This window comes from Camarhynchus parvulus, chromosome 3, assembly GCF_901933205.1.
Source record: "Camarhynchus parvulus chromosome 3, STF_HiC, whole genome shotgun sequence".
NCBI classification, from domain to species: domain Eukaryota; kingdom Metazoa; phylum Chordata; class Aves; order Passeriformes; family Thraupidae; genus Camarhynchus; species Camarhynchus parvulus.
Window position 1 is genome coordinate 60,692,530 of NC_044573.1, and position 18,746 is coordinate 60,711,275.

Below are 18,746 nucleotides of genomic sequence, written 5' to 3' on the forward strand. Positions count from 1 at the left end.
AATTTTAAAGTGAGAGACCATGAATGAAAAGCCATTATTTCATGTATGCTGTTGCTTATCATTCCCAATTCCCTTCTCTGGCGATTCTGTTGCCTCTCTGTGCTCACCTCGTGCACTCTTCTAGACCCAGAGACAACACAAGTGTTTTTTGACTGATCTGGAGGTTCTGCTGGGGAATTTAAGGAATCCTGTCCCTGTTCGTGGGTTCACGTGCAACAGCACCAACATATGTATGTGGGCAAATGCCTATGAAAACTTACTTTTAAAACAACAATAGTTTCAAAATACAGAAATACCCAATCTGTAATTCAGCTGTTAAACTGTCCGAATTTGAATTTCTGCCTATTAAAATCCAGCACTGATCCTGTGTTTTAACTTCAAATGTCGGCAGAAGTATCAGCTCTACTTAAGTGCTACCTGGAAACTCCGGCTTGCGTATTTCGACAGGTGAACGATACGACCCAGCAAAGACATGGCTATATCATGTCAGATCTCGGTAGAGATATAAAAGTCTGTCTCTAATTCACCCGAATGACCCCGTCCCGCACAGCCAGTCCGTGCTCCAGGCGCATGGAATGCCGCAGGTGGCGGGCAGCCCGCAGCGTACCGGGAGCGGAGAGGCGCTCGCTGCTCCCCTGCCGCCCGCGGGCTGCAGCCGGCGGCCATGGCCGTGCAGCACGGCCTTTTAAGGGAGAACAATCTATTCTGCCTTTGTTTTCCTCACTAAATAGGGTGCTGCGGACAGAGACGCGCTCGCCAACTGGACTTTTGCTTCTCCTTGCAGTGCCTGATGAGGAAAATCCCCCTGCTCCCACCATGTATTGGCGTTTCGGCTCCAGATAATATTCTCTGTGCATAATAACTAACGCGGTCTGAGGGAACCTTGTCGGCACGGCGTGAATTCGTCCACCTTTAATCAGCGTTCAGGCGGAGAGCGGCTTCCCACCCCTGTGCCTGGGTTGGTGCTGCCGCTCGGGAATGGTTTGCTCTCGCCGCAGCTCAGCCAGCACTGCATCAGATTGCTTGGGAAGTCAGCGGGGCTGCCGGGTACCAGGATAAAGTTCTTGGAAAGGCGTCATTGCAAGAGGAGTGAGTACTGCACTGTGTGTTGCACGGAGGCTGCGGGGTTTGTTCGGTAACTGCGGGATCGGTGGAGCACCGAATGATCTTGTAAACGTAATTTACAAGATTACAATGCCCTGTGTTCTTAAATTACTTCTGAATTTCACTTGAATCACTTTTACTTTCTTCATTGCTGTAGAATTATGAGTAGATATAAAATCTTCAGATACTTAGCCTCTTTTTCAGCAGCCTTGCCTCTCACTCGGGCAAAACTCTTCCAAAAAATATCAGGCTGATTTGTTGTTTTTCCTTCACAGCTGACAGTGCGCACAGGAACCACAGTTACAGCCAGTCACTGATTCCTTTCCTGCTTGAGTGCCATAAAACTTTTTCAGAAATGGAAGGAGAAAAAGGGCTAAGTGCTAAAGCTACCAGTGCAGTGGGTGACCTGAGGAAAAGTTGGCAGACCTGGGCAGAGGATCACATTGAGTATCAGAGGAAGAATCCTTTCAGCAGCGATGATAGGCTTGCGTCTAAACCTGCGCATACTCACAGAGGAGATCCTACCTACGGGAGACCCCCTGAAGGCTCCCGGACAGAGCAGAGAGGGAGAGATGCTCACTCACATGTGGGTAGGGAAGTAGAAGAGCTGTGCTTGATCATCAGAAGAACTGGAGAGGTGGGAGAAGATGGACACGTGAGAGTGACATTTGGGCAACTGTTTGAAACATATGTGACTATTTCCAATAAAGTAGTGGGAATCTTGTTAAGAGCCAGAAAACACGGTCTGGTTCATTTTGAAGGTGAAATGCTTTGGCAAGGAAAAGATGATGATGTGGTCATCACTTTACTACAATAAGGCTTTGTCCTGGAATGAACATTGCTGCATGGTTCCATTTGGAAAAACATATCTAGATACTATCTTCACAGGTTTTGGTTACAGAATTTCAGCTACCTACTGGGACACAAGCAGGAGAGGAGAGGCAAGAAGGATATTTTTGTAAAAATGGTAGAGATTTGGACAGAAATTGCAGATTATGAGCTACTCCATCACATTGACATTGGATTGTCCTTATTATCATCTACTAGCAAGTATATGAGAGTTCTTCAAATAACTGTGCTGGCCTACTGCTTTTAGGTTACTAAAAGTATAAACTACTAACTTGCTATCCTACACTACTGTTTCCTACAGGTTGTGAAATACTGTGTGGGAGGATGGGATTTGTAAAACGTGGAATTGAAAACTCTTGTGAGAATTCATATACTTCTTCAAACAAAGAGCCTGCTACATAGCATTTAGGTTCAATCTCACATGTTTAAACTGAATAAATGAAAGTTTTTTTCATGCAGTAGATAGAAATTCCCAAGCTTACAAAAATATCACAGCAAGGACACTTGATGGTTCTTAAATTAGTTGCATCTTGCTTAGATTTTGGACAGCTGCACTGGTTTTGGTATTTAATAGTCCAATCTTACAATCATATCTTCTCCAAACCTTCTGTGTCTCTTGTTCTTTTTGTTTTCTATCTCACACCATTTTTTTCCTGTTCTTCTAACGCTTCAGAAATCCACAAGGCTCTGCAGCCTTTTCCGTGAATTCAGCTATAACCCCTTCAGAGAAGATAGGGTGCCACAAGTAAAGATGCAAAAGTCAGCAGAAACCCTGTACTGGGGCACCTGTGCATTCATAAGGGAAAAAAAGCCTCTTCTTTCACCAAAATGTAGCAATGTTTTTTACAAGAGGAGAGTAGAGATACTGTAGTGCTAAATGCATAAATGAAAGTATAGCAGCAGTCCCATACCTCATTTACCTGCTTTCAGAGCATAGTTGTGAGCTCTTCAGAAAGAAGAATAAAGAATTGGTTATATAACATAGTTGTAATAGTGCTATGAAAAATAATCGGGAGCTGTATTTACAATAGTTCCCACCAATAAAACTGCCTAATTAGAAATCTAAAATTCAGTTTTTTAGCAGTGCAAATAGAAGCTTCTGTGTGGTGTTAACTACACTACTTGATGGGTCTTTAAAGTAAGATACCGTTCTTGCATCAAAACGATATTAAAATTTAATATAAATTAGGAATTTGATAAAAGTGATGTGTAATTTTATGCTATTTATATAAAAGAGCTTCTGTTGCAAAAAGCCTAAAAGAATGGGGTTTTGTTTTGATGTTTTCATCCAATGGGGATTTGCACCAAACTAAGTATTTGGGTGAGGATTTCATTATTTTCCTGACTCCTTTTTTCCTTTTCTGGTGAAAGGACAATGAAAAGAGGGAAAAAATGAATAAATTAATGTGCTGAAATAAGTATATCTGGGGAACAGGGCAGTCAGATGCAGGTGGAGAATGGGTTTTAATCACCACATAATTTTAGCACATTGGAAAAGGGTGAATATGTGCTGCAGCAGGCACTGTTGGTGTGCTCCCTTAGCTTTCAAACCTACTGCTTCTTTCTAAACAGATCTACATCTTGCCGCTGAAAAAGAAGTAGATGTAGTTTGTGATCTTAACATACTTAAAATGTTCTTTTTGAAAAAGCATTTTTTGCCAAATGACGTGAGCACAACCTCATTTTTCAGCTCCTATTAGAGGAAGTCTCTACATGCATTCCGATTTCAACACAAATTAAACTTTTTATAGTGCAGCTATGGAATGAGTTTTGTTTAATTCTAACAATTCTGAAATCCACTGAGTTCTGCTGTAGTGTTAGTTCACAACTTGCAGGAAGTAGCATCAGGCACTTCAAGTGTCATCAGCTGACTAATGGGATGCCACTATAAGGAAAAATAATACATTGCTGGATATTTTGTACAAATAATTCATTGCAAGACACACATGTGAGGCAGCATGTAGCCTGAGCACTGTAAGATGCAAGTCCAGCTCACATAAATTTACTACATTTTAATTAAGGCTGGCTCAAATAATTGAATATCAGCAATCTAGGCTGTCACTGCCATATAAGTGGTAGATGCTTGAGCACATCTACAAACACTTTTTAAGTACACCTCTGATCAAAACAGAAGCAGAGCAAACCCTTAATGACATGGTCTTACCTACTTTGTAAGCGACTAAAAAAAGCTTGCTCTATTATTATATTTTTAATAGAACCAAGGATTACTATATAACAAAACTGTTATTTATAGAGGGATTTTTTTAAACAATTACAGAGCCAACCTGCCAGCTTTAGATGAGCATTCTGGAAAACGTGACTGAAATCTTTCTGTGTGCCCATGCAATGATTATAAACACTGAGCTGCCAAACTGGCTCAGCACACAGGTTGACAAATCCAGTCTTGTGCTTCCAGCAATAGCCATCATTTCTAAAAAAGACTAAAAGATAGATAATAGAACTGGTCAGCTTGCCTACTGGTACACTCTAGAATAAAAAATTACTCCTGAAGCCTGTTTAGTCATGAATGTATTATATCTAATGCACATGACTCAGTTCAGCTACAAGTTTTACAAAATTATGCTTCATCTGTGATTAGATAAACATCTACAGATGAAATAGGAATTTAAACTTTTCAACATGCAACTTGTTTTTTTTCCAGCAGGCTCCCATTAGAGTAAACCAAACAGAATTTATTAAATTGTTTTTACAAAAATTGTAGCATGTAAGGGGTTTTAATATTACAGATTATTTGGAGTAGTAAATAAACCCCAACCTTTTTAAAAGGTGTTCTTGCCCTAATAAGCATCTTTTAGCTGTTTAAATCTCTCCTAAACTTCACTTTGTGACAGATTACCTCAGTGGTCTTTGCCCTCCTTCCACTTGAAGTCTGTAAACTCTGCATCTGTTTTGGACTGTATATCATATACAGATTATCTGTGGTTTGTTTTGTCAAACACTGAAGGCACTGTCACCATTTCAATAAATGTTGCACATTAGTTTGAAATGGCAAGAGTTTTTATGCAGCATTTAATTGTTTACAAGTTTCTCAAATTTCAAAAACAATTTTTGCTGGTTTGCTCTCATTCTCCTACTTTTATTTACAACTCACACTTAAAAAGACTTTGGAATGGTCTGAGACGTTATTACCAATTTAAGCACAATTTCTTTTTATTTTTAACAGCATGTTATGTGTATCTGCTTCATCCTTTCAGCATAAAAGCATTATTCCCTGGGTTCGTGTTAGGTTGGGAGTTTATGTAAGACAATTGAGAAAACAGTACAAATAAAGCTTTGTCATTCCGAAACATGAGGTCAAAAAAGCAGCTTTTCTCAAGACTGCTAATACTGGATCAAAGAGCAGAGCCAGCAGCAGTGGCTAAACAACTTTCCTTTGCTTCTTCAGGCTCTTTGGAAAGAGCTGCTGAGTTCATGCTCCTTATTGATCTTTGCTCCTTAGAGAGCTCTACAGATGAATTTGGAAGTTTTAAAATTTCTAAAAGCTTCTACAGAAGACAGTGACAAAGTTAATAGGATCTGCCCACTGTCTCTTCCAGGGACTAGCCAGTAATTCAGTAGCATATTGGAAGTATTAGGTTAGGTTTTTCAGAAAGTATTTCTTCACCTAATTAAAATAATTATCTTCAGAGTCCAAGAATGCTTGTCAATGCAGAAGGAAAACAGAACACAGCTCTGTGCTGAAAAACACTAACGAGAGGCTGAGCATTCCTCTCAGTAATTAATGTGCCTCTGTTTAATGCTTTGCTGTTTCAGCTGTTCAGATGTCTGTCTGTTTTTGTCAGGGAATATGGGATATCCCCATCTTTCTCATCAGCAAAACTCTGGAAATGACATTATACCCAGATTTTTACCTTTTCAGTCTTGTCATTAGTGGAGCCATTCTCCAAATTTAAGACATAAAAGTTGGCCTTTGTGCTTTCATATACATTTGGCAACATAGAGAGTCTGGCTGGGATGGAGTAACTTCCTTCAGAGCATCCCAGGTTTGGGTGTGACTGGAAGTGCTGGTAACACAGCAGTTCTGGTGATTGCTGAGCAGTGCATGGACAATGTTAGGGCTTTCTTTCTCCTGCTCTGCCCCCCTGCCCTTCAGTGGGCAAAAAGCTTAGAGAGAGCACAACCTGCACACCTGACACAGACTGGACAGCAGAGATATTCCATTACATATAATGTCTGGAATAAAAGCTGAAGTGAGGACTTTTTTTTGGGGTGTGGGGGCTGTTGCTATTGGCCGGCCTATGGGAGGTCATGAGTGATTACCTTTGCTTCTTTTCTTCCTCTTTCCTTCACATATTAAACTATCTTTATCTCAACCCATGAGTTTTTTAATTTTGTTCTTTCTGTTCTCCCACCCCACTGGGTTAAGGGATGAAGAGTGAGCAAAGAGCTATATGGGGTCAACCCTCAGAGTCAGCTATTCCATTGCACTGGAAAATCATCCCAAGATTAGCATTTATTAATCCTTTTTGACAACAGTTCACGTTGATATTTTAAATATTACATGTCACAGTTCAGTACAGTTACATAAATTGCAGATCAGAACACATACATATTAACTCTTGAAAGTCATTAATATACAGGTATTTCACTAAGTCAGGAGCCAGCTCAAACCTCTTCATCTATTGCACAGTCAAAGTTCAGTGGCTTTAAGTCACACTTTTCCTACCAAATGTAATAAATTAAAACCCTAAATGGCTGCAAATAACATGCAAGTGCCCACTAATACATATAACAAGACATTAGGAAGAAGATCTTACAGACAGAGATGTGCAAACTCTGCCAGGAAAAAATGCAGTTCTTCAGAAGGGTGTGGACTCTCTGAAGTACTGTAAGAATATTACAACACATTGTATCACTAAGGCAACAGGTGCTGGATCCATGGAAAACACAGACTATTATGATCAGGGAAGTTTGCAGGTGCAAGAGATGTTCTCACCTCAGCTGCATCTGAATGCATCAGGTAAGGGCACTTGGTTAGCTCGGCACCAAGACAACCTCTGTGAACAGAGAAAATCCACTCCATGTGTTCCAGAGTTTTAACTTGCCAAACAGTCTGCCTTATTATGGTACTGAAAAACAAGTGCTAGCATTCCTGATTAGAGTCATGCTGCAAAGGCAAATGTTCAACAGGTTCCTTAAGCAACTTGGCATGTTCCGATTTTGGGCTGAGTCCCTGCTTTCCCAAAGTCAAATCACATTGCTCTTATGTAAGTCTGCCACACACACACATTGCATTTCAGACCGGCTTCTCTTATGACTTCATTTGGAATCCAAATTTGGCCAAGGCATTAGTAATCTGCAAGGGACTTGCAGTGAAAATAAGACTAGAAAATCTGGACTTTTTTATCTACTGCCATGCAGAAGAACAGTATTTTAAATCCATTCTTTTGAACTCTTCACATTCTTTGTAAACATATAGTAATTTCAAATATTGTGCACATAAGGGTCTATTTACACATAAACTATATCCTATGTTATACAGCATTGGGCACATATTGTATTCCCGTTTAATGTGTCACTGTGATGCAAACAAGTCAGGTAACATTGAAATAGTTTTGCACCAAAAAGTCAGTACTGTACTTTCAGCAACATACCTTCTCATCACTAGGCATAAGTAACATATCATACAAATGCAGGTGGGAACAAATGCTTGAAATGTTACCTGCAGTCCCAGAACAATGCATCTTGAAAATGAAAGCTTGATTCCGCAGCAAATACTCCCTTTGGTACCATTCATATGCTGTTAGTTGTAACTCACTGCCTCGCTTGCAATACATTCTGCTGCTACACTTTGCCTTTTAATAGGAAGAGTTCTCTGCCTGGGTGCATGTGTATGTGTATTATGTATGGACCTACACAATTAAATTAAAATTTTAACTAAAATACATCATGCTATTGCCAGGGAAGTATACAAACTGACATATCCAAATGGAAGAATTAGGTTAGCAGCTACAAATTCTGCGTGTATTTCCTCATAAGGAACTAAAGCTTTTTTTATCCTGGGATATTATTGGCAACATCAAACTGTGCAACCTTAAATCAGAGCTCAAAGACCAAACTGGCTGACAACACAAGCTTTCAGCTGGCAGCATTTTCAGTTTGCAGTCTCTCGATCAGTTGTTCAGCCTACAAAAGAGAGAAAGCAATACATTAACTACACGGTGGGCCCTTCATTTTACTGAAAATTCCATTTCAAAAATAGTGACGTGAACAGAGAATTTGCTTTTCACTTTTACAGATTTAAGTGTATAGGAGAAGCAGAATACACCAATTCCTTTCAACAGTAGATTCACAGTTTCCAATAAACACTCATGAGGTGATCATGATGTGGAGGTCAGAGGAGGTTTGAGCAAATGAACAGTAGATCTGTTAAAGCACTGTGACTGCAGAGACCTCAGCAGTGCTCAGAGCAACCCAGTGGTGAGAGCTGGGATTCTCTGTGAGCCTCTCCAGAACTGTGTGCACCACCAGCCACGAACGCTGCTGAGGGACAGAGGGCATTCAAGTGTGTGCTCCTGTCTCGAGCTACCACCTCATCCTTTGGTCACATCCCTGCACCAACACAGACTTTTGTCATCATACACAGCTATTTATGCATCATGGGCAGAACGGGGGCAGCTGTACTTTGTACACATAACAGCATCAGCTCACAGAGCCCTCAGGAAGGCTCAGGGCAGGAGAAAGTCTACCAACAAGCAGGCCAGACTGGGCACATGGAGGCCAACAGGGGCACTTCTGAAACAGATCAGTTTAATGTCAGTTTTTGCTTTTTTTGCCAGTCCTACTGAATTAATCCTTTAATTTGATCTAGTGCTTGAGGCTTTATCTCCAAAGGAACTACATTAAGGTGAAAAGCTCAAGTTTTTTAAATGCAGACGATAAAAATGCAATCAGATACTTCAGGTAGGAGCAACTCAACAGGAGTTCAGTAATTACTGCAGTTTATTTAAAAATAAAGCTACATAAAGCATGCAGCAACTGAAAATTATATTATCTGAATCCTGTTTTGCATTCTTAAACAAGTACCACATTCAGGATGCTATAATGTGAAAAAAAAAAAAAAAAAAAACCAGAACCACCACCAACCAAGAACATTTTCCAACATGACAGCAGGGCAAAATACCAAAATGCATCCATACTGGATAACCAGACTTGTTAGGGATCTGCCTGAACTAATCCAAGATAATAAGCAGTAAAACAACACAGCTATATATATTTCAGGGACAAATATTTCTGAGATACTCAATAACACAGCAGACACACCTGCGTTTTTTGAGCTAAGAGTAAACTTCAGCAAGGTCCCACCATAAAGAAGCTGTATTTCTTCTCTTTAAGTGAGAAGCTGTCTATATTCTTTAGATGAGACCTTTTTCAGCAACTTTGATTTGGGGATGTGCAATGATACTAGGGTGCTACAGTTACCTTGCAAGGACAGGTGCTTTGCTGTATCAAAGCAATGAGAGTGAGGTTTAGGTCTCTAGAAAGAGATTTTCAAAGTGCTTTAGTCAGTGTCAGTTCAGTCTCATTGCTAACCTCTACTGACATAAATCAGTACCAACAATGTTTTTGTAAAGCAGGCACTAGGTTTAGTCTAAAAATGACAAGATGAGAAAAAGCACATGAAGTGATAAATGCAGTCATTACGTAGATATGTCTTCACCTACACAGGATTAACCAGGTTCTGTGCAAAACAATCCACCACATTTGAATATAGCCCTTTATAGTAAAACCCAAATACTTACAAAGTGTCACAGAAGCACATCACAGAGCCTGAGCCTTACGCAACATCCAGAACCACTGAACTGTTTGCTGTTAGTTATTAGCACTCTATTGTTGTCATCTTATTGCAAAAGTCCCATACCTTCTTGGGGAATCTCTCATGGGCAACTCCTTACAGCATTGACTCCTTCACAGCACAGCCAACAAACTCCAGCTCCCTTCTTGACCAGCTAACCCACTCTTTTATAGCATTCATCCTCATTGGCTACAGCTGTGGCCTGTTAAGGGCAGGCCTGTTGCTAATCTTTGATAATTAGTGCAGCTGCAACTCCTCAGGGGTGAGATTACCTTCTGCACTACCTTTATTTTCTTACATTCTATCCCCCCACACTCCGTCCCTTAATGTTTATAAGCAAAAACATTAAGTTTTTAACCTTTATTTTTTCTCAGTTAATACAAAATATTCATAACTGAGAATTAAAGCAAGCACAAAAGTAATTGGTCAGAGAATTTTTGGACACAGTTAAAAGGTTAGAAAGACATGGCTCACAACTGAAAACCTATGGCAAAGCTCACCTGCCTTACACTTACCGTGATAAACCAGTAGGAATTGATTCTGTAGTAGATCCTGGATAAGAACCCCAGCTGGCTGGCTGGGGCCAGGACGTGCAGATGCAAGTGGGCTATGGAGCAGAATGGTGGCCAGTGAAAACCCATTCTTCAGAAAAGGAGAAGTACAAGATAGTGGTGATGTTAATTCAGGAAGAAGTTAATTCAGGAACAAATCCATCACAGTAATTTACCTGCAATTCATTGCAGGTTATTTACCATAATCCACAAAACTAACAACTCATTGCAATTTTGATGTACATAGAAGCAAGAACAAAAACATGCCCTTTCATTATACTGCAAAAAGCTCTTCAAAAGTTCATTCATCTCCTCCTTCACATCTCTGTATTTAAGACACATTTTTAAAAGAAGAAGTTAAAAGAAAAAGTATCTTAAATGTATCCTACCTAGTTTTCAGCTCGAAAGCCAACTATCAATTTTCATCATCAAGAGCCAGCTGCCTACTTCTCTACAGTGCTCAAATTATGTTACAGTTTATTTCAGCTATCAAAGGCCTTAAACTGAAGGGTCCAGCACCAAAATCCAGTGAATTCTGGTATGACTGAAACACAGTGTGGTGTCCTGCTTCAATAGCCAAAGTTTACCTCTCTTCTGGCATCTTAGGATTTACAGCATATATGCAGCACATAATGAGCAGCCTCTTTGGTAAGTTGTTTGAAGTGCCCTCCCAACACTCCAAGATGTGTTCAAGAAAGAATCTCAGAGCTGGAACCCAATTTATGCCAGAACTTTATCGGAAAAAAAGCTTATATTCAGTGCCAGCAGATTTTATTTGAGATTTTATGCAATAAGTGAAATGTAGACTTGATTTCTTCCATAAATCACAGTACAGGTTCTGCCACCATCTCTAAAGTAACATTCTGAAAAGTAAAGAACACACTCAATAGATGGAAGGTATTTATTACATACCTTACATCATTCAAGTCACTAAAATTATTCTTCTGGAGAACAGCTTTTCCCACTTCCATCATTCTCTTCACTATTAAAACACAAATAAATTTCATTTTAAAAAGGTATTATTCAGAATATTAACTTCAAAAGACTAACCTACACTGAGATCACAGACATGGGTTTTTCAAAATATAAACACTGTGACTACTCCAAGACAAAGAAAATAAAATTAAGAGAGTGTGTGCAATGATTTACTTGAAAACTGCCACTGATACCAACTTCCACACCTGCAATGCTTTCCAGTGTGGTATTACTTTAAGAACTTTGGCCAAAGCCATGCTATCACCACACCCTTATTAAAAAACCCAACAAGTACTGATTGGTCAGAATGATGACTTTACACTAATTCCAGTGTTGTATCTCTGCACAGCTACAGGACTTTGATCTCCAGAACCTGTGGAGCCTGGAGTATGTTTTAGAGACGGTACATAAATTTAAATTAAATTGTCAGTATTTCTTATTACTAGCACACAGTTTCATTATCACTGAAACATGTAGTAACCCAAAAAAAAAAATCAAGGCAGAAGTCAGAGGAATTGCTTTGACGCCAAACACATACAGAAGTTTTTTTCTCTGGAGAAAACCACCCTATGTTTACAAGAGAAAAACAGCAATGCAAGATTTGCAAAATGCAATTGTAACTATTTTCTTGCATCACCTGTGGTGATGCATTCCCTAAGGTGGAATTTCTTCATGGCTGCAGTTTCTTCTGTTACTCAACACACTTAGCTAGCCATATCTTGTGAAACAAATTCCAGGACAATGTCCTCTTAAGAGAAAAAAAAAAACAAAATAAGCCTAGCAACAATAAATAATGGCTTCAACATTTCAGAATTTTATATTTTCATAATTTTTTAAAATTAATTGAAACACCATCTCCCTTTTTCATCTGTCATTCCCTTTTTTCCTGACAAATAATGCAGCACTTATCTAAAAGTATACACGTTATAAAATTCTTCTGTAAGCTTTCAGAATTGCATACGCACATCTAAGAAAAGGCAGTGAAGCAGCACACAAATGCTTTGAAAATAAAGCTGTACTTCCAACAAAGTGCAGAAGCATCTATACTCCATGCAAACAGCAATGTTTTTCCAGAACTGTACAAAAAAAGTGCCATTCTAGACCAGCACATAGAAGTTCCCAGAAAGTCCCTATCTACACTCACTCACATCAGCTATTTCCACGTTTACAAATGGTGTCCAAACTTGTAATTTACTCAACAACCCCCTATTTCAGAAACGATTTTCCTTGAGTTTAAGCACACACTTGCAGCCTTACCTAGAGGTATGTGCTCTGTCTTCAGTGTTTTGCAGTTTCCCATGTGCTTCACGGGCACCACCAGGTAGTGGTGGGGGGCACCAGGTTTTATATCTCTAAAACAGACAAGGTCTTCATCCTAAAAAGGGATGCAAACTTTTAAAAATGGATTAGGACGAGGATACGGGCACAGAGTAGGTAACAATGTCTATATCCCCCATATGGATGCGATACCAAATGTCATAGTTGACGCGACCAGCAACAGAAGCTGAGGGTATTTCGGAGGCAGCCTCCAGGCACGGTGCGCGTCCGCTGCTGACCTTCGGCAGCCAGCATTCCTCGGCACCAGCTTTGAGGCTGCCGGCTGCTGGGCCAGCACTTTCGGAAGGCTTTAAGGCGCTTTCCGTGCCAGCGATGCTTCCCCTCTGCCCATGCCGGCGCTGACGGCCCTCAGAGCCGCCGCGCCCCCGCCCAGCCCCAGCCGCGACCCCAGGGCCGGCCCGCGAGGGAGCGCGGAAGGAGGGCGGGGAAGGAGGCGCCTCATGCACCTCGCAGGGGAGCAGCGCCGTGCCCGGCTCCTCCCGGCGGGCGATCCTGCAGAACACGCACTTCCCGTCGTAGCCATCGCGGTCGCCATTCCCAGCTTCGCTCCCCTCAGCGGCGGCGGCGGCGGCAGCACCCGCGGCCTCAGGCCCGGCCATGACCGCGCTCCCGGTCCCGGTCCGGCTGCCGGCCCCTCCCGCTGCCCGTGCCGACGCTCCGCCCGCTGAAGGAGGAGCGCCCGGGCCCGGGAGTCCCGCTGGCACCGCCCGGCTCCGGCTCCGCCCGCCGGGCACACGCGGGGCGGAACTGGGGCTCCCCGTGAGATTTTCACCGAAAAAACGAAACCACAAAACCAACCAACCAAAAAAAAAAAAAAATTAGGGGAATAAAACCATGTGAATGCACTCTTAAAAGTCGAATTGCCGCAAGGGAAAAAAAAATCAAACACGCAGTAAAGAGGGCGGAAAAAAGGATAATAAGTGCTTATGATGCTGGATCTTTCCCGTTCCTCACCAGAAAGTTATGTCCAGCAATTCATTGGGCAATACAAACCAAGAAAAATTTAGACATTTTGCCCCTATAGTTCAAGTTACTTGGATTTTTATATGCGCACTGTGAGAAATGCATGTATTTTATGATTGGCTTTTCGCAAATATTAAAATGAATATTATATGTGTTGTGTTAGCAAGTAATGCTGTATTAATTCTCTTAAGCACTGTATAGTTTTAGGTTATAAAAAATTGCTAAAATAGAAACTATGCTATATAAGATGCTTTGTTTAAAAGAGAGGACTCGCAGCGAGATAACAGCCACAGGATACCTAAATCTTTCAGAAGAGAAGAATTTATTGCTTTCCTATCAGAAGAAACAAACTGCTTCCCGCCTCGAAGGTGCCATGGGTGTTGGAAAGGAGAAGTTGACACTGACCAGACAAAAAATCCTGTGTTTGAATAAGAATTTATGCATCATGTATGAAGTGTATGAATATGCAACAGGCTATTGCTCTTAAAGATTACTCCTTTTGTTAAAGGTGTGTCCTTTTTCCTGGGCCCGTGCTGCCTGGAAAAAGGTACCCGGACGTCCGTAACTCTTTGTCTTTATTGTCTCATATTGTCTTAAATCCTGATTGTCCAAATTATTATTACTCTGATTGTATTACTATTTTTATAACCATTTTTATTACTATTAAACTTTTAAAATTTTGAAAACAAGTGATTGGCGTTTTTCACACGCACAAATAATCTTAAAACACCATTTCAGCGCTGTTGCAGTTTGTTCAGGGTCACTCAGTAGTATTCCAGAGGTTTTTCCAAATGAGTCTACATTTTTTCTTTGACACTCCCAGCAGTGAGGGCTAAAATCTGATGTTAGTTCTAACTGCATAAGCTGACAGCCCTGAAATTGTTGCTTGTACGTGACAGCTATGCTAATTCACAGCCAAAGTAAGATATTTCATAAAATCACAGAATGGTTTGGGTTGGAAAGGATCTTGAAGATCATCTCCTTCCAACAACATCTTCTACTAGACCAGGCTGCTCAAGGCTCCATCCAGCCAGGCCTTGAACATCCTGGAATGGAGCATCCGCAGCTTCTCTGGGCAATCCATTCCAGTGCCTCACCACTCTCCTTCTATCAACTACTTCTGAAGCTAATAAGGGATAAGTGGTAGTTAGCCTTCAAGTTCTAAAAATGTTTTCTTAATAGTTTGTATTTTAAATCATTTGCACTGTTCATTAGACTAGAGCTAGCTGCAGAATCACTGACCCTGCAACTTAAATGTATTCTTCATGCAGCTCAAAAGGCACAAAGTGCTTGTCCCACAGGTGACAAACAGTTTTATAAAAGGTAATGAGATGAAAAATTAAGACTGAGATTTTCAAAAATGCTTTAAAAAAAAAAAAAAAAAAAAAAGCTGTGCTTGTACAAACAGGACATGGTTGGCTATTCTACCTGAAGCAGCTCACTTGCCAGATGTGCCAACCTGCAGAGTGCTAGGCAGTCCCTTTGCAATGACCTCACCTGCTCCTTTTCTCTGTTACAAACAGGCAAATTAAATCTTAGATTTTACAAATGAGGATTGTTCTAAACCTAACTAGACTTTCCTTTGCTCTAAAGCCAGCCTTTGTAAAAACATCCAACACAAAACCTGCACTTAAACCAGCACCAAATAAAACATCTGCAATTACCTGGGTACTGACAAGCCTGATTTGTGAGTCATTGTTTGAACACAGTCCTGGGTCAAAAATCTGTACCCAAGTACCACTGAAGGAACACATATTTCATGTTGCAAGAACAAGATCTCGTTCTCTCTGAGAGAAAAATTACTAGTGACCATAATTTTCCAGTTACTTTAGGAAAGTTGTTACTGCCATTTCACTCAGAGCAAGGTTCACGGATAGCACGCTTGTTCAGTTTCATACATAATTGTAGTTTGTTTTCTTTTAATGCCACTGCTCTACACAATGAAAACCAGTAAAACCCAAGAACCAGGTACTTTAAAGACATCTTTGCTTTGCTTGGCTGGACATAAAAATATGTGTGAACACTTTGGAAATATGAAAAGGGTGCATACAAAAATGATGCACGTGGACTTTTGACTTCTGGGAAGAGGTTGGTCAAAAAAGATAAAGGGATATATGTCATTCACTGCAGCTGAGAGTAGCAGCAAGAACTACCAGGTAAACTACTAACTGTTTACTAGCATTTCTTAGCCCTTTGTCAGAGTCTGTCTCAGAGTGAATTCAAAACACAGCTCTCTTTAAGGACACAACATACTACACACACAAAAAACCCAAACCCCAAATCCAGCCCCGCCAAAATCTCCAACCTCCTGATCTGTGTTTGTAAAATACAGTATTGCTGAAATTCTCTTTTCATGAGGTGGCATGGGTATTTGTCAGCATAACCTGGGACCTAAGCTGCATCCTTTCATCTTTAAAATGGTCGAAAGTTTGTGAATAAAAGAGAAAGCATCTGTAACAAGTTTCTGAATGCATAAATTCCTTTATTGAAAATATTGTGATAGCACTGCATTACATATATTCAATATTCATAGTTTCAAGGGTCACAGAATTTTGATTGAACAACACTGTTTTGAATATAGACCACAGCATTTAAATATGCTTTGACAAGGATAATATAATGGAGTAAGTTGTAGGTAGCAAGAGTGAAATGTATGCAAAATGTTGAACTTGGTTTCATTTTGTTTCTTGTGGGGATTTTTTGTTGGGTGTTCGTTTGGTTGGGTTTTTTTTAACTATTAAGTGGTCTTCTGCCACCATTTAAAAGAGCAAAGTGTGTTAGATATTCTGGGTATCTTCAAAGCATTATACTGTTAACAACCTCCAAAATATTTTAAAGCATTACCAGTAAGAACTTTATTTATGGCTGTAGTAGACCACAAAGAAAGGAAGTGTGAAAAGCTCATGTGCAGCGTGTTACAGGCTTACTGTGTATATTGTTTTATTAGACTGTGAAACTTCTGTGCAAGATTAAGATTTAGAAATGCTTTTGAAGGAAAAGCAATTGGCTTTTTTTTTATTATTATTTAATCTATTCAAAAAGGAAAGAGCAGTAACTAAATTGAGTTGTATTACTCAGTTAATAACATTCCAACATTAGATTGTACTGTTTTAATGCACACTACTGTCTCTAAAACCTGCCTTTCTCAGGACAATGAAACACTCAAGTCTAACAGCAGGACAGCATCCTAATATTAGTTAGGCCTGGATTGTGTAAACAAAACCACAGCTTAATGGCAATGCAGAATTCCTTAGCAAACAGCGAAGATTGCCAGTCCTCTCTCACACTCTCCCCATTTACGAAATGTTTTATAATTTTGTAATATATTTTATTCGTAAAATAAATTTTACAAATTTTGTAATATAGAGTCTTTTCAGCTTTGGCGGGGGGGAGGGGGAAGTAGCTAATAATTTCATTAAAAAGAAACAAGAATAATTAGTTGGCTGTCAAATCCTAAACCAGACTACTGCCTGAAGTATTCTTTTAAAGGAAATTATATGTGTAATTATTAGGAAAACACGTTTTACACTAACATGACCTGGCCTGTTAGGAAAAGAACTTTCTTCTCTAAATCTCAATTTTATTTTTCTCCTTAACAAATTTTTTAATTTGTAGAGAAATGCTCATAAAAACACAGTGGGTGGCTTATTTTGAACCATTTTGTGGTGATATAGAAAAACAGTTCTCTTAGAAATCTCCTTCATAATCAGTCAAGTAATACTGAGGCAGGTGCTCAGAGCATGCTATCCCAATTCTGTGGACTGCAGCTGAACTGATAAAGTCTACACCAGGGGGCACTTGCCCAGTGTCTCCATACACTGCCAAAATAGTTATCTATTAACAGGAATGTGACGGCAGAGTTAAGAAGAAGCACTATCCACCTTCTCCCTCATTTCAGGAAAAGAAAACGAAACAGAATTATGCACTCAAGTGTTTCTGCCAGGAAAACAAACCCTCTAATTAGGGTATAATGAAAACCTAATCTCATTTACGAAATAAAAATATAAAAATTAACTTTAGAAATCAAATAAATTGATTCAGAATAAATGCCAATGCATAAGAAACCCACCTCAACAGTAATTATCAAAATGAGATTTGAAACATTGAACAAAAAAACTCATAGCTAATACATTTACAAAAAAAATCTACTATACAGTAACAATAAATAAAATAATTTTAAAAAACATGTTCCCTTAAGTGCTGTGTACACCTATTTCTGATTCTTTTCCATGGCAAATAGTATGCTGTAGATTTTGGTAATGTAACCTTTTATTTTTGGTCAGCATTTGCATGTTGAACATAAATACACATGGAATGTACTAGACAGTTAAAGTTCTTCCACAGGATCTTTTTCACAGTTACATAAGAAGTTTTCAACTTATACATAATGAACATTTTCATAAGCATTGTATCTTCAATGGAAGAGTGCTGAAGAGGAAGTAAAAAAACACTTCAAGAGTGATCTCTCACTGTTCTGTCTCTTACTGCCTCTCAAAACCAATTCTTTCATTCTTGGATTGTTTGGTTGGATTTTTTGCGTAGTCATGCTCTGGGGTACAAACTCGAGGAAAAAGCGTGTAACATTGTGAGGCAGCCTGCACCTTCTGGATAGCTTTTAAGTGCCTAATGGATCCAGTCCTTAAGGCAGTCAGTGTTTCACTCAAATGTCCATACTTCTACATCTTGTATTATGAAATCTTCTTTCTTAGTTAAGATGTCATTATTGAAGGTGCTGCAGGAGTTGCTTCGCCCGTGATACAAATCTGCATCTAACCATAAACCAAAGCGGCCACTAAAGGGAAATACAGAACAGATTTGGTGTTAGATGGATCAGTAAAAGCACTGGAAGCTGTATAAACAATCAAAGAAGCGATACAGAGGAATCTAGGTGATTCTGAGGCCAAATGTGAGAGCTCAGTACTGGCAAAGCACTCTCCAAGAAGCTCATGGAGGGAGCTGTTCCCTTGCTTTTGTTTGCAGCAGTGTGCGGGGCACTGCGCAGGACCCTGAGAGTGCCCACAGCCCTGGGCCACCCAGCTGCTCACACTGCTAGCTGTGGCTACACCAGGGCACAGGCCTTGGGGGCCCTTCCCTGGCTGCTTGGATGTGGGCAGAGCACCTCCTGGTTATCCACTCCCGATGCAAACCGT

At 40.0% G+C, this 18,746-nt stretch overlaps 2 protein-coding genes across 5 annotated transcripts in view; both read right to left on the reverse strand.

Annotated features, from left to right (window-relative positions):
• Positions 1–6,413: 6,413 nt before the first annotated feature.
• On the reverse strand, positions 6,414–13,276 carry HINT3 (histidine triad nucleotide binding protein 3). Of its 2 annotated transcripts, none has more exons than XM_030945217.1 (5): positions 13,080–13,276; positions 12,553–12,670; positions 11,233–11,302; positions 10,285–10,376; positions 6,414–8,100 (listed from the first exon to the last, which is right to left on the reverse strand). In XM_030945217.1, exons 1-5 carry the CDS (start codon positions 13,230–13,232, stop codon positions 8,096–8,098), a joined length of 438 nt encoding a protein of 145 aa, XP_030801077.1. In that variant the 5' UTR covers positions 13,233–13,276; the 3' UTR covers positions 6,414–8,095. The 2 variants fall into 2 exon arrangements, with proteins under 2 accessions (XP_030801077.1, XP_030801076.1); XM_030945216.1 differs by having other exon boundaries at positions 10,285–10,411.
• Positions 13,277–16,054: 2,778 nt separating this feature from the next.
• The window catches only part of NCOA7 (nuclear receptor coactivator 7), a 78,156-nt gene continuing 75,464 nt past the window's right edge, over positions 16,055–18,746 (reverse strand). For all 3 annotated transcript variants that reach the window (XM_030944725.1, XM_030944723.1, XM_030944726.1), the window contains one exon: positions 16,055–18,388. In XM_030944725.1, coding sequence (XP_030800585.1) covers positions 18,253–18,388 — 136 coding nt within the window. In that variant the 3' untranslated portion in view covers positions 16,055–18,252. The remainder of the gene's footprint in view (positions 18,389–18,746) is intronic.

What these genes read in the sequence shown, in the direction of transcription:
- HINT3 (XM_030945216.1), bottom strand. Translation starts at nt 13,232, where the DNA reads ATGGCCGGGCCTGAGGCCGCGGGTGCTGCCGCCGCCGCCGCCGCTGAG. An exon ending in CGGCGCTGCTCCCCTGCGAG is followed by an intron (nt 12,671 to 13,079) that starts GTGCATGAGGCG and finishes ATCCCTTTTTAG; the next exon opens with GATGAAGACCTTGTCTGTTT. An exon ending in GACAGAGCACATACCTCTAG is followed by an intron (nt 11,303 to 12,552) that starts GTAAGGCTGCAA and finishes GTGTTTTAATAG; the next exon opens with TGAAGAGAATGATGGAAGTG.